We start from the raw sequence: 13769 nt of genomic DNA, 5'->3' as shown, positions 1-13769 counted from the left end.
GCTGCATCTCCATGCCAGTTGTGGCACAACTAATCAGTAGCCTCTTCTCATTCTGCATAAAATGGTGCATCTCTTTTCCAAGTGTGTTTCTTGCATTATAGTTCTGATGATTCAACTTCTAGTCTCTTTTCAGCAATATTTAAAGAATGACAATGTTCCCTGGCGATGATAAATGAACTGGAATAAAATCCTAAGTTCTTGAATTCAACCATTTGAATAAAAGTATTATATTCTAAAAAAAACTTTCACGATTGAATTTTCTCATATTTTGGTTGTGTCATTTTCATTGAGTTTTATGATGGATTTCTCTCCATGAGGCCTAGCAAGTTTTCTCAAGCAACTGTCTCATTAACTATCATGTCTCTGTGGTGTTCTGATGGTTATCTGCTTCTTCCACTCACTGCAAGTACTCACCACTGCCAGGATATTCTGAGATTCCTGGTGCCAGGACCACCTATAAATAGTCATTGCCAATATTAGGCGTTGACTGACAAAGTACACAATATTTGCCCCAGACATACAAATAAAAGGAAATTGGAGCCAAACAATTGCAAGCATGTATCTGGAGGTCTCAGTGGATGAAGTGGTACAAAAGAGGATCATTGTCCTCTGCCAAAACCAGCAGAGGACACCATGATCAGACTCTGCCAACCTGATTCAAGGTTGCCAGCTGGATCAGTGGGATCTCAACTAAACAGAGGAATGTGTAGCAATGAAGTCGAATGTCACTGGCTTTCTCTGGTCTGCCAGGTGGATGGCACTGTTTCTCTCTGCTATCTCTTACTGTTTCTCTGCTACTGCATCCACCTCTTGCCAAGGCTCATTGCTCTACTCTCATTATTGCATCAATACCTTCCCTCCCTCACTCACTTACCAAATCCCCCATACTGTTAACCCTTCATGGCCTTTGTGCCTTCTGCTCACTCACCAGGACACTTTTCCATCTTCAGCTATCATTTCCCCAGCAACCTACATCTCACTGAATCCCTCCTTTTGTATCATTGCAGGAGCAAGTGGCCCACAGTGGGTCAGAAAGAGGCTGAGATGGGTGGTGGCGTATCCACTGCCCATGAAGTGTGCCCTGGGGGATTGACAGGAGCTAGTGGCAAGCTGGAGTTGTCAGATACCACTCAGAATTCTCAGTGTTCGGTTTCTATCCAGCTCATAGAAAAATTGCAGCCTGCAAACGAATGAGGTGAGATTAGGTAGCAGTGAGGGTCACGTTGAGCAATACTGTAAATGTCATCTTCACATTTAGGATTTAGTTAGAAAATGCAACTTTTGGGTCTTGACAATGAGTATGGCCTCGTCTGACATCTCACCACATCTCACCTGACAATTTCCCAAAATTCTTTACCATAGTCCACATTGTTCAGGGCCTAGGGAGATTCTGCCCTCAGAATATAGCAATAATGTTGATTTAAAATAATTTAAAATGGCTCCAAAATTTATTGATGAGGGATTTTGATGAGAAAAATTGCTTTTATCAAATGAAAATACTTTGTTTCTCTTTTCCCTATGTCAATATTAACATTTCATATTATTTTCTGTGTCAAAGTAGGTTCCAGAAGAGCTTCGCTGCATTTATCAATGTTGAGATTTCACTTTTGGCAATAGTTCATATGACAGGAAAACTCATATGTTCTGACATATCCAGAACAAGGGACCTATTCTCAACCAGCTCAGTACAAGGCGCAATTGCATTCAGCAACCTGTGCTTGTAAGGATATGAAAGTCAGGCATTTGTCAGACCCATTTGTCTGCTATCATGTGATTCCTGTTGAAATCCAAGTGTGAGGATATTCATCAGGCAATCATGGCAGCAAGGTCTCCTATGAATCTGCTTTCCATCATCTATATAAGTGATTTGGATGTGAACATCTGAGATATAGGTAGTAAGTTTGCAGATGACACCAAAATTGGAGGTGTAATGGACAGTGAAGAAGGTTACCTCAGATTACAACAGGATCAATGAGGCCAATGGGCTGTGGAGTGGCAGATGAAGTATAATTTTGATAAGTGTGAGGTGCTGTATTTTGGAAAAGCAAATCAGGGCAGGACTTATGCACTTAATGCATAAAAACATTTTGGAGTCATAGTTCCTTGAAAGTGGAGTCGCAGATAGATAGAATAGTGAGGAAGGCATTTGGTATGCTTTCCTTTATTGGTCAGTGTATTGAGTTATAGGAGTTGGGAGGTCATGTAGCAGCTGTGCAGGACATTGCTTAGACCACTTTTAGAATACTGTGTTCAGTTCTGGTCTCCCTGCTATAGGAAGGATGTTGTGAAACTTGAAAGTGTTCAGAAAAGATTTAGAAGGATGTTGCCAGGGTTGGAGGCTTGAGCTACAGGGAGAGGCTGAAAGGCTGGGGCTATTGTCCCTGAGGGGTGACCTTATAGAAATTTAAAAGAGACCTAAGGGGCAACTTTTTCACACAGAGGGTGGTGCATGTATAGAATGAGCTGCCAAAGGAAGTAGTCGGGGCGAGTACAATTGCAACATTTAAAAAGCATCTAGATGGGAATATGAATAGGCAGGGTTTAGAGGGATATGTGCCATATGCTGGCAAATGGGACTAGATTAATTTAGGATATCAGGTTGGCAGAGACGAGTTGGACCGAAGGATCTGTTTCCAAGCTGTACAGCTCAATCATTCTATGAATGAAAAGCCTGTATCAATTTCAGTCAAGGTTAACACATGATGAAGAAGAACCAATGAACTCACTCCACCACTGACGCTCAGCACTAATGCATTATCTACGAGATGCACTGCAGAAATTAGACACCACCATGCTGATTATTCTCATCACAAATATCATACTCACTCAGTTATTCCTTCTAAAACTTTAAAATTTAAATTATCTTCATTTCTGTCAAAGTAGCCTTTATTGTCTATGAATACTAAATGCCGATGATCATCTTCTCTGGATATGATATGAACTAAATTGATGTTGTCCTGATTGTCACAGTTCACATTCCAGCCATTTCGAACACAAGTATCCTCTCTTCTGGGTCTGAATCCACAGCAATTTCTGTCAAGACGATTATAAACCTGAAAGAACAAAGTCTCTACAATGACATTGAAACTACAATCAATTAATTATTTAGATTTCAATATCAATTGACAAACACAGAACGAGGTACAGAATATTATAAGTCTATACATAATTAGGCCACACAGTAATCATTCCAAGTAAATAAATTGTCTTTGATTTTGAAATTGTACTTGAGAAGAAATTTAGCTGTCTTATGATTACCTCAATACTGTGCATACTCAACAGTATTCATTCCATATTTGACAAATAAAATATCTAACTGAATGCAACAAACATCAAAAATGTTGGAGAAACTCAACAAAACTGGTAGAATCTTTGGAGAGAGAATGGTATCATTTTTTAAAAAATTGACCTTGAAACATTAACACAAATGTTCTCCACAAATGCTGCCAGACCTGCTAAATTTCTCCATCGTTTTCTGTGTTTGTTTCAAATTCCCAGAATCTGCAGTATTTTGCTTTTACTAATCTTCTCTTTATGCTAAGTCAAAGATTCTTAAACATGGCTTTGGTTTTGTGGGTTTACAAACCAGCGAGCAGACCAAAAATAATGTATTCTCTATTGTTTCTGACAGTTAATAGTCTGAATTCTGGTGCTTCTTCCTCCAACTTATTACCTGCTTATTTGTCTACAGTTCCTATCAGTAAAAATACATTTGAAATTATTGATTTCAGACCATGAAAGTTTGATTCAGGTGCTTTTTTAAGATTTAAATAGACTTTGGGTAGTTAATTTTGCATGTGTTTCTGTTTTAAAGAAAATGCCATTCATAGGATTAAGAAGTTGACCTAATCTTTCTTTAATTCATTTTGTAATACTAAATTTGAGACATTTTCGAAAACATTCAAATTAAATTTTCTGCTGAAAACTAGAATGTTATTTCTCTTACAATCAAAATTTCTTTGCAATTTACAGACATTCAATTGATGCCAAATGCACTGTCAGAGATTGGCATTCTGCCTTATTTTTGACAAAGAAGGAAACATTATAGGTACTTTGATGTGCATACGTATTGTACCAACACTATTGGGTAGATTGTGCACATTGAAACAGGCTTTCCTGTTTATACATTCGGTCAAATTCTCCAAGGAACTGCAATCTCATACATATTGCTATTCATCTTTTTTTTAATGAAAGAAGGAGCTTTTCTGAGAGTGGATTGTGATCGGACCTCCCTCAGACATGTGCAGCCAGTCTGACAGTTCTTTCATGACACAGAACTGTTGGAGGAAGACAAGTCATGCCTCCTTGCGACAGCAGCCAGTTGCCATATTCTGAAATGAACAAATCCTGACACCCACTTTGACAGATATTATCAAATGATAAGGATAAAAAGTAAGTGTGACATTGGAGTGCTGGGAGGGTAGGGTCCCAGATGGGTAAGGGGGCAGCGTGCCAGGTAAGCAGGTTGCCAGAGATAGCAAGCCAGATGAGTAGGGTACTGGGATGAATAGGGTGCTAGCTGGATAGAATGCTAACTGAGAAGGGATTAGGATGTCAAATGGGTAGGGGACCAGGGTGCAGGGAGGTGAGGGAAGTGATACAATGTTTTGGTAGGTGGGCAGTTAGGGATGGGGGGTGGGGGGGGGGGGGGGGAGTTATTTTTGGATCAGGTTTGGCAGTTAGGTTTTGGGTCAGAGTATGATGGAGTTGTCAAGTCAGGTCTGCCAAGGGAAAGGTGGTGTCAGTCGACTCCAGTGGAGAGATAGTTGAGTCTGGCAGGGGTGAAAGAGGGCTCGAGTCCCAGGAACAGTGATGCCAGTTCAGTGTCTGGGGCCTGTAAAGGATCAAATGGGAGGTTTTGTTGTGGGTATGTGAGGTAACAATAATGTCTGTTCAATAGTTGCACTTAATAGTCTTGTTTTTCCTGGGAAACTAATTTACTTAATTTCATTATCATCAAAGTCTCTAGTTTAAATGGACACTTTGGAAGGTTTCAGACATCAAGAACTTGCCTAGTGGAATCTTCAATTTCCGAGGCAATTCCTGTGGAGTATGGTATCACAAGGTCCTCATCTATGCTGGAGCAATTAGTCTTAAATCCAGACCATAATTAACGTATGAGTGGAAGTGGTGCCAAAACCTACACTTTCAGGGTTTGGTGTGAAATGATCTTCATGTGGTTATCAGGGAGCTCAGGAACTCAAACCTTAGTTTGAATTTTTATACTTTAAGTAAATGTCTCAATAATATGTTTTAATATGACTGAAAATAAAATAGGAAAGGATCTTACCAATTTTTGGAAATCATAGATGATCAGAGTGATCTCTAATAATAATTTATAAAATTGGTAAGAGATTTGTAGGTCTCTGTACTTGGTTAAAACCTTTGTATTTCTTAACTTCTTTTTGTTCTGATGAAGAATCAATGGCCTGAAATACTAAATTTAATTGTCCCTGCAGGGATGCTGCAGCTCCTGATGAGGTGCGATAATTATTAAGGTTCCTGTCACCTGATGACTACCTTGGTAGTCAATGCCATAGTCTCAAACCAGAAACGACTGCACAAGTACCACCACCAGAGGCCTGTCTTAGAACAGAATCCCTACAGTGTGGAAGCAGGTCATCGATTCATCAAGTCCACACCGATCCTCCAAAGAGCATTCCAGTCAGACCCAACCCCTACCTTATCCCTGTAAACCTGCATTTCCCATGGCTAATCCATCTAGCTTGCACATCATGGACACTATGGGACAATTTAGCATGACCAATTCACCTGACCTGCACATCTTTGGATTGTGGGAGGAAATCGGAACACCCGGAGGAAACCCACACAGACACGGGGAGAATGCCACAGACAAGGGTGGAATTGAATGTTGCTCCTTGCTGCTGTGAGGCAGAAGTGATAATCACTGCACCACCATACTGCTCCCATGCCATCAATTGGCAAAAGGGGTAACTCTTAAACCAACAGTTTCTAGAAGCATTACTTAGTGCTTACATGTAAAAAAAACATGCTCTTTTCAATGGTATAGAGGGTGTGCATCTGTTGTGGAGCTTCTAGATCTCTAACAGGTCAAAACACACTAGCTGAAATCATTTTTCAGTCGCTCATGTTGAAGAGTTAAACATCATAATGGTTTTCTGAGTTTGCTGGGCATCTACATGAACTAAAATAATTGTTTTGGACACTTAGCCTTTTGATTTCAGTTGCTTTTATGTACTCTTCTTCCTGTCATTCCCATTGTCACATTCCCTATCTGGGAACATTTTTTCCACTGTTGCAACTCCTCTGTTAATCTTCCAGAACATGTATATATAAGAAACTGACTGGTATACCAGCATTGTTGGCACTGCCACAAGATTTCATTCAATGTGAGATTTACTTGAACCTTGGGAATGAAATGATTTCTATTCCAAAAAAAAAGTTGAAAGCTAGTTGTTTCATACATTCATTACGCAGGAAAGAACTGGGAAAGGAAATGACTAATAACTAACTGTTATCTATCCAAGAAATCATTGACATTTCACTAAAACGTGCACAAAAGAGTACCACCACTCTGCTTTTCATTTAATTTAATTTCAGATTCTGTCTCCTCAGAAAATAGTTTTGTAAAAGCTCAGAGAAAAGACTTTAAAGCAAATACAAAAAGACTGTTTAGATTCTTGGCTTTGAAAAGAAAAAATGCAGAGCCCTTGAAATATTGGAAGTGCCAGTTAATTACGTCTTTTCCACAGACATTTCAGTCTGGATATCTTTGAAACAGCCATGAAACCATTGTTGCTTAAGTACAACATGTCAAATAACTGACATTCCTCTGTTACAGGGAAATACTAGTTAATGCAGAAAGGGGCGAGGAGTGCAGATGAATGCAAGTTAAATACAACATGTTGCATCTTGGTAACCTAAACAAGGGCAGGACTTATACAGCTAGTGGTTGGGCCCTTGGGACTCTTGGTGAACAGAGAGACCTCAGGGCTCAGGTGCAGACTTCCTTCAAAGTGGTGTCACAGGTACACAAATGGTGAAGAAGGCATTTGGCACATTTGCGTTCGTTGGTCAGAACACTGAGTATAGGAATTGGGATGTACAGGATGTACATATTGCAGATGTACAGGACATTGGTAAGATCATACTTGGAGTACTGTGTTCATTTCTGGTCACCCTGCTACAGGAAGGATATTATTAAATTAGAGAGATGCAGAACAAATTTACAAGAATGTTGTAGGATGGGAGGGTTTGAGTTATAAGGAGAGACTGCATAGGTTGGGACATTTTTCGCTGGAGTGTAGGAGGTTGCGGGGTACCTTATTGGGATTTATGAAATCATGAAGGGCATGGATAAGGTGAATAGTCAAGTTCTTTTCCCCACAGTAGAGCAGTTGAAAACTAGAGGGCATAATTTTCAGGTGAGAGGGGAAAGATTTAAAACTGACATGAGGGGTAACATTTTCACACAGAGGATGGCTCATATGTGGAATGAATTGCCAGAGGAAGTGATAGATACAGGATACAGTTACATGATTTAAAAGACATTTGGACAGGTACATGAATAGGAAAGATTGAGAGGGATATGTGCCAAAGCAGGCAAATAGGATTAGTTTAGTTTGGGAAAACCAGGTCGGCATGGATGAGTTGGGCCGAATGGTCTGTTTCCATGCTGCATGACTCTAAATGGTTTATTTAAAGAATTCACTCCACAGTTTTAATCTTTTTTGTCCTATTTTCCATCCCCCTGTAATCACACTATGCCATCTGCCAATGCAGGGTACACACGTTTCAATTGGTATCCATTACATTAACTTATGGGACTTTAAATCTTCTGCTTTTGTTTTTATTCTTTTATAAGATTGCAAGAGGCATCTCTGGAAAGTTCAACATTTGTTGCTCATCCCTAATTGCTCTTGAACTAAATGGCTTGCTTTTCAATTTGGATTTCATGTTCAGTTAATAGTTAATTGCAATGCTGTGGATCTGGAGTCACACACAGACCTGACCAGGCAAGGACAGAAGATTTCTTTCCCAAATGGACACTGGTGAAGCAAATGGATTTATACAATAACCAATCATAGTTGTCACAGTCACCATTATTGAGGCAATATTTCAGATTTATTAATTGAATTTAAATTCCACCAGCTGCCACGGTGGGATTTGAACTCTTGTCCGCAGAACAGAACAGCTTGGGACTTTGAAATAAAACTTGACATCCAGGTAATTTTTATAGACTCTATAACAATGTCTATCATATAAATATTCCCTGTAACTAGTCGCTGCAATAACATTCTTGTTCAATACAGGAGCTTATTTCTTGTTAGACCAGCAAGTGTCACCAGAATATTAGTCTGCATTGTAGATGCAGATAAACCAAGTCTGCACCTCACCATGGGGAAGATTTGACGGCACCTTCTCCATCTGTATAAGGATTTACAGGGTGTGCTGGGTCTAGTGTGATAGAGGAATAAAAAACACTTATTGATATAGAGTTATTGATAATTACCTGGATGTGAAGTTTTACTTCAAGGTCCTAAGCTGTTCTGTTGACAGGTCCTTTCATAAAGAATGATACTTAAAACACTCCTCAAATTTCACCCTTTCAGACCCTGACACCTTTGGTTTCTGGATTACTCATCCAGTGATAGTACATGTCTCTGGATGATTTTAACCAATCTGTTCCAGGCAGATGGTCAGTTAAAATGAGCCAGATAACTTACCTGCCCTGAATAACCTGTCATATTTTAACCAGTTCCACGAAGCCAGGACAATGACAAATGATTAAAGCTGGCTGGGGGCTCTTTAACATTAAGAGGTTGAGATCCAATTAGGACTGAACTGCAATTGTTTCAAGGAGTTCGAGTAGAAAGTGAAGTAGACCTGCTACCAAGCTAATGCAGTGAAGCGGGAGTTCAAAGTCAGCAAAAGATCAAAGAAAACATTATTTTTATATTCTTCAGGAGGCCAAAAGAAAAAGGTGTTTCCTCTAAGCCACACAGGAACACAAATGAAATCTCAGGAAATTTCAAGTCTCTTCCTGTCAGGATCTGCTATGCACTGCCACTCAATCACATGGACCCACACAGGGCGCCCCAGTAACTGATAAAACCACTTAACTGGTGTGAGGAAATAGCCCCTTGGCTATGTGAATGTTACTGCTGACCCAAATGGGTAGGAAGTGAGTGGGCAGCATTTAAATGAAGCTCAGGAGTTAAAATATCCCAGTCCTCTTCATTGTTGAAATGGATGAGTTTGAACTGATGTAATAACTCACCTCTGAAATACTGAGCTGTAGTTATAATTGAGATTTCAGTCTAAAAGTCGCAAGATGAATGTACTAACTCATTGGTTCTCTAATTGTGTTGCTGAGCCAACAATTGGGTATTCAGATTTACCTGGTCTTTGATCCTTTCTCTATCATAATACTGAGAGAGTTCACTGCTATCAAGTGGAATAATATTATGTAAATTGAACAATATATAATGGCTAACCAAATTAATCTCTCCTGATTTTACTTCAGATCTGAAATCTATATAAGTAGAAATTCGGTACAGTATGTAATGGAGGACTGAACATAGATATACTGGATTAGTGGTGCTGGAAGAGCACAGCAGTTCAGGCAGCATCCAACGAGCAGCGAAATCGACGTTTCGGGCAAAAGCCCTTCATCAGGCTTTTGCCCGAAACGTCGATTTCGCTGCTCGTTGGATGCTGCCTGAACTGCTGTGCTCTTCCAGCACCACTAATCCAGTATTTGGTTTTCAGCATCTGCAGTCATTGTTTTTACCTTGAACATAGATATAGTCTATTTTATGTTATCACCTGATGTCCAGACTAACCCCATGGTTTTCCCATATGGGAATGCACAAAGCAGAAACTCAACCTGTAGGAAACCTAGAGCCCAACAACCTTAAATATTTTTAATCAACCTGTTATGACACAACTTTGTGGCAGGAGGGACTTGAACTCAGATCTTCTGGCCTAGACATAAGGATAGCACCACAGCATCACAAGTTACTTTGCCGTTTTTGTGATAGCATTTTGTATGCTAGTGGTAAGGGTAATCATTCACATATAATGAAGATATATACCAAATCAGGGTGGAGTGAATGGAGTTGAAAAAGTTATACTTGTACAAAAAAAAAATAGTTGGCAGACCCGAGGTAGATGAAATGACACATTTTGCTGGGAAGGAAGAACAGAACAATATAAAGCAAGCAGCACAATTCTAAAGTGTTTGCAGGACCAGAGATCTGGGGATGTATGCATACAAATTTACAAAGTTGGTAGAAATGATTGAGAAGTACAAATAAGGAACAAGAATGGACCACTCAGCCCTTTCAGCCTGTTCCACCATTCAATCAGAGCTGAAGAGTGTGGTGCTGGAAAAGCACAGCCAGTCAGGCAGCATCCAAGGAGCAGCAGAATCGATGTTTCAGATGTAAGCCCTTTGTCAGGATGAAGGACTTATGCCTGAAATGTCAATTCTCCTGCTCCTCGAATGCTGCCTGTGCTTTTCCAGCACCACACTCTTGACACCACTCTGGGAATACCTGATGTTAGTCACTTATGTATTTCATTCCAGCAGGCCTTCACAGTGGATGCTCCAAAGAGTTTCTGCTAGTTCTCCTGCTGGTGACTAAGATTGTCTTTGTTACATTCAGTGAGCCAATAAGTCAATCCGCAGTCTTTTATGCCAACAGGATCAAATTTTGTATCCATCTAAGCTAATGGATTTAAATTCTTCCTCTTCATTGTAAAGATACAAAATATTCTTGGAAACACTGATCCCTATTCCTGGTGAATGTGGCTTACAATGGCTAAATGTTTGCCATTTTATTCAGGGAAATTGGAAAAAAGACATATTTAACTAAGAATTAAGTTGCATTGAGAGGGCATTTTCATTAACGCTGCCATAAATGAGTAGAACTTTCCCCACAGGTTCCCCAATCACCTGCTCTTTCTTTGGCAAAACACTAGAAAAATGGTCAATGCCTGTTTCTCTGAGTTTTATTTGCTTTCCAATTGAAGTTATAATGAATTGTTGTTGAAGCTCATAGGAGAACTCCTGCAGATTTTATGATTTGTTATATTTAATGCAGAGGGAAATCTTCACTCCATTGTGTTGGTCCAAAACACCCTACTCAACTCCCAGAAAAGCATCATATGCGTTTTAAAAATAACTTCTTCTCTTGGAGACCAACTGGTGTTCCATCACAGTTACAGCACAAGGCAGGAAGAATCGAGTGCAAAATCTAAGGACCCAAGAAACCAACCTCTTCAATTCTGTCATTGGTATTCCTCATTTTATACAATAAAATGTTTATTAAATATATATATAACAAAGTATCAACCTAACTGTAGGAAGAAATTGATACATTGGACGAAGTATCACCAACAGGTGTGAAATATTTTAAAATTATTTTTTGTCTATTTTAGAAGAGGCCTGCATGAAATTACAAATATACAGAACTGTCAAATTGTTCCTTACCTGCAGTAGAAAATCAAAAAGAGCTAGTTTGCACCATTCATAGTGATGAATATCAGTACAACTCCAGTCTGGTTTAGGTACTTTGCCATGAACCCAACACTTCCATTTTAGTGATTGTTGATAAGACATCCAATTCAATTTGACCGTCGACTGGATATCATTACTGGCGATTGACAAGGAATCATGCCAAAGGATAACAGGACGAGGTAGACCATCTTTGAAAAAGGAAAAAAGATATTAGGTGTGTCTGATCTAGTTTACCAAATAAGCACCATCAATCACAGATAAAACATTATATCACCTCTGATATGGAATAACACAAAGCCTATTTGATATGAACGTGTGAGCCTTACATCTGTTGTAAGAAAAGTTTTGGAAAAGATTATAAGACATAGGATTTATAATCATCGAGCAAGCAACAATTTGATTGCAGATAGTCAACATGGTTTCGTCAAGGGCAGATCATGTCTCACAAACCTCATTGAGTTTTTTGAGAAGGTGACCAAGCATGTGGACGAGGGTAGGGCAGTTGATAAGGTTCCACATGGTAGGCTATTGAAGAAAATGCAGAGGACAGGGATTGAGGGTGATTTAACAGTTTGGATTAGAAACTGGCTTTCTGTAAGAAGGCAACGAGTGGTCATTGACAGAAAATATTCAGCCTGGATTCTGGTTACTAGTAGTGTGCCACAAGGATCTGTTTTAGGACCGCTGTTGTTTGTCATTCTTATAAATGACTTAGATGCAGGCATTGGTGGATGGGTTAGTAAGTTTGTAGATGACACTAAAATTGGTGGAGTAGTGGACAGTGTGGAAGAATGTTGCAGGTTGAAGGGAGACTTGGATAAGCTGCAGAATTGGGCTAAGAGGTGGCAAATGGAGTTCAATGCAACTAAATGTGAGATGATGCACTTTGGGAAGAATAACAGGAAGGCAGAGTACTGGTTCAACGGAAAGATTCTTGATAGTGTGGATGTGCTGAGTCCATGTACATAGATCCCTGAAAGTCGCCACCCAGGTTGATACTGCTGTTAAGAAGGCATACGGTGTGTTAGATTTTATTGAAAGAGGGATTGAGTTCCAGAGCCGCAATATCATGCAGCAACTGTACAAAATGCTAGTGCGGCCACACTTGGAATATTGTGTACAGTTCTGGTCGCCCCATTACAAGAAGGATGTGGAAGCATTGGAAAAGGTACAGAGGAGATTTACCAGGATATTGCCTGCTCTAGAGGGAAGGTCTTATGAGGAAATGCTGACATACTTGGGTCTGTTCCCATTGGAAAGAAGAAGGCTAAGAGGGGATTTGATAGAGAATACAAGATGATCAGAGGATTAGTTAGGGTAGACAGTGGAGGTCTTTTTCGTCAGATGACGATGTTAGGTTATATGAGGGGGCATAGCTACAAATTGAGGGATGATAGATTTAAGACAGATGTCAAAGGCAGGTTCATTACTTAGAGAATGGTAAGGATGTGGAATGCCCTGTCTGCCACTATAGTTATCCTAGCCATATTAGGAAGATTTTAAACAATCCTTGGATAAGCACATGGAAGATGATGGGATAGTGTAGGGGATGGGCTTTGATTAGTTCACGGGTCGGCACAACATCGAGGGCTGAAGGGCCTGTTCTGCGCTGTATTGTTCTTTGTTCTATGTTCTAAGTTTGTGAAAGTTTCATGAAGAAAGATCCTCATTTATATAGCGCCTTTGAGGCTCAAGATCCCAAAGCACCTCATGAAAAGAGAACAGAATGTAGAATAACCCAAACAGATTATCCTAACTTAATGAAGCTGTTCCAATGCTTGCAACAATCCCAATAAATACCCCTCTGCAAAAAAAGGAAAAATCCAATACAGTTTCTTACAGGAGAAATGTCCGAGAGAGGGAGGATCAGCATGGACCTGCTTGTTTGGGTTCAGCAGATTCACAACAGAGTGCGTGCTAAAATGAAACCAATCAGAGAAAAGCTGAGCCGGGAGAACTGGCCACTCCCCTTTCAATGTACAAGTGTTTTTTAAAACTTTAAAGCATTCTCATTTAGTAAAACCCAGGCTTTCAGAATCACTGCCTTTAGAACCTCTCTGAAAAAAATATGTGCAAACTTAGAGTAAAAGGAAGACCTTGTAGAATACAGATAAGGAGAAACATCTTCAACCAGAGAGTGTTGAATCTATGGAATTCACTGCCATAGAAGGCTTGAAGGCCTGTTTATTGAGTATATTTAAGACTGAGATAGATAGATTCTTGAGTATCAAGGAGATCAAGGGTTATGGGGAGAAAGCCGGAG

At 39.7% G+C, this 13769-nt stretch overlaps 1 protein-coding gene across 1 annotated transcript in view; it reads right to left on the bottom strand.

Annotated features, from left to right (window-relative positions):
• Window positions 1–13769, bottom strand: part of gask1b (golgi associated kinase 1B) — a 43102-nt gene that overhangs the window by 10955 nt on the left and 18378 nt on the right. Inside the window, exons 2-3 of the mRNA XM_072584267.1 lie at window positions 11480–11694; window positions 2827–3053 (exon numbers count right to left, since the gene is read on the bottom strand). Of these exons, the coding sequence (XP_072440368.1) occupies window positions 2827–3053; window positions 11480–11694 (442 nt within the window). The remainder of the gene's footprint in view (window positions 1–2826; window positions 3054–11479; window positions 11695–13769) is intronic.

The sequence above is a fragment of the Chiloscyllium punctatum genome, chromosome 14, assembly GCF_047496795.1.
Source record: "Chiloscyllium punctatum isolate Juve2018m chromosome 14, sChiPun1.3, whole genome shotgun sequence".
Classification (NCBI taxonomy): domain Eukaryota; kingdom Metazoa; phylum Chordata; class Chondrichthyes; order Orectolobiformes; family Hemiscylliidae; genus Chiloscyllium; species Chiloscyllium punctatum.
This window is presented reverse-complemented; position numbering and strand designations above follow the sequence as displayed.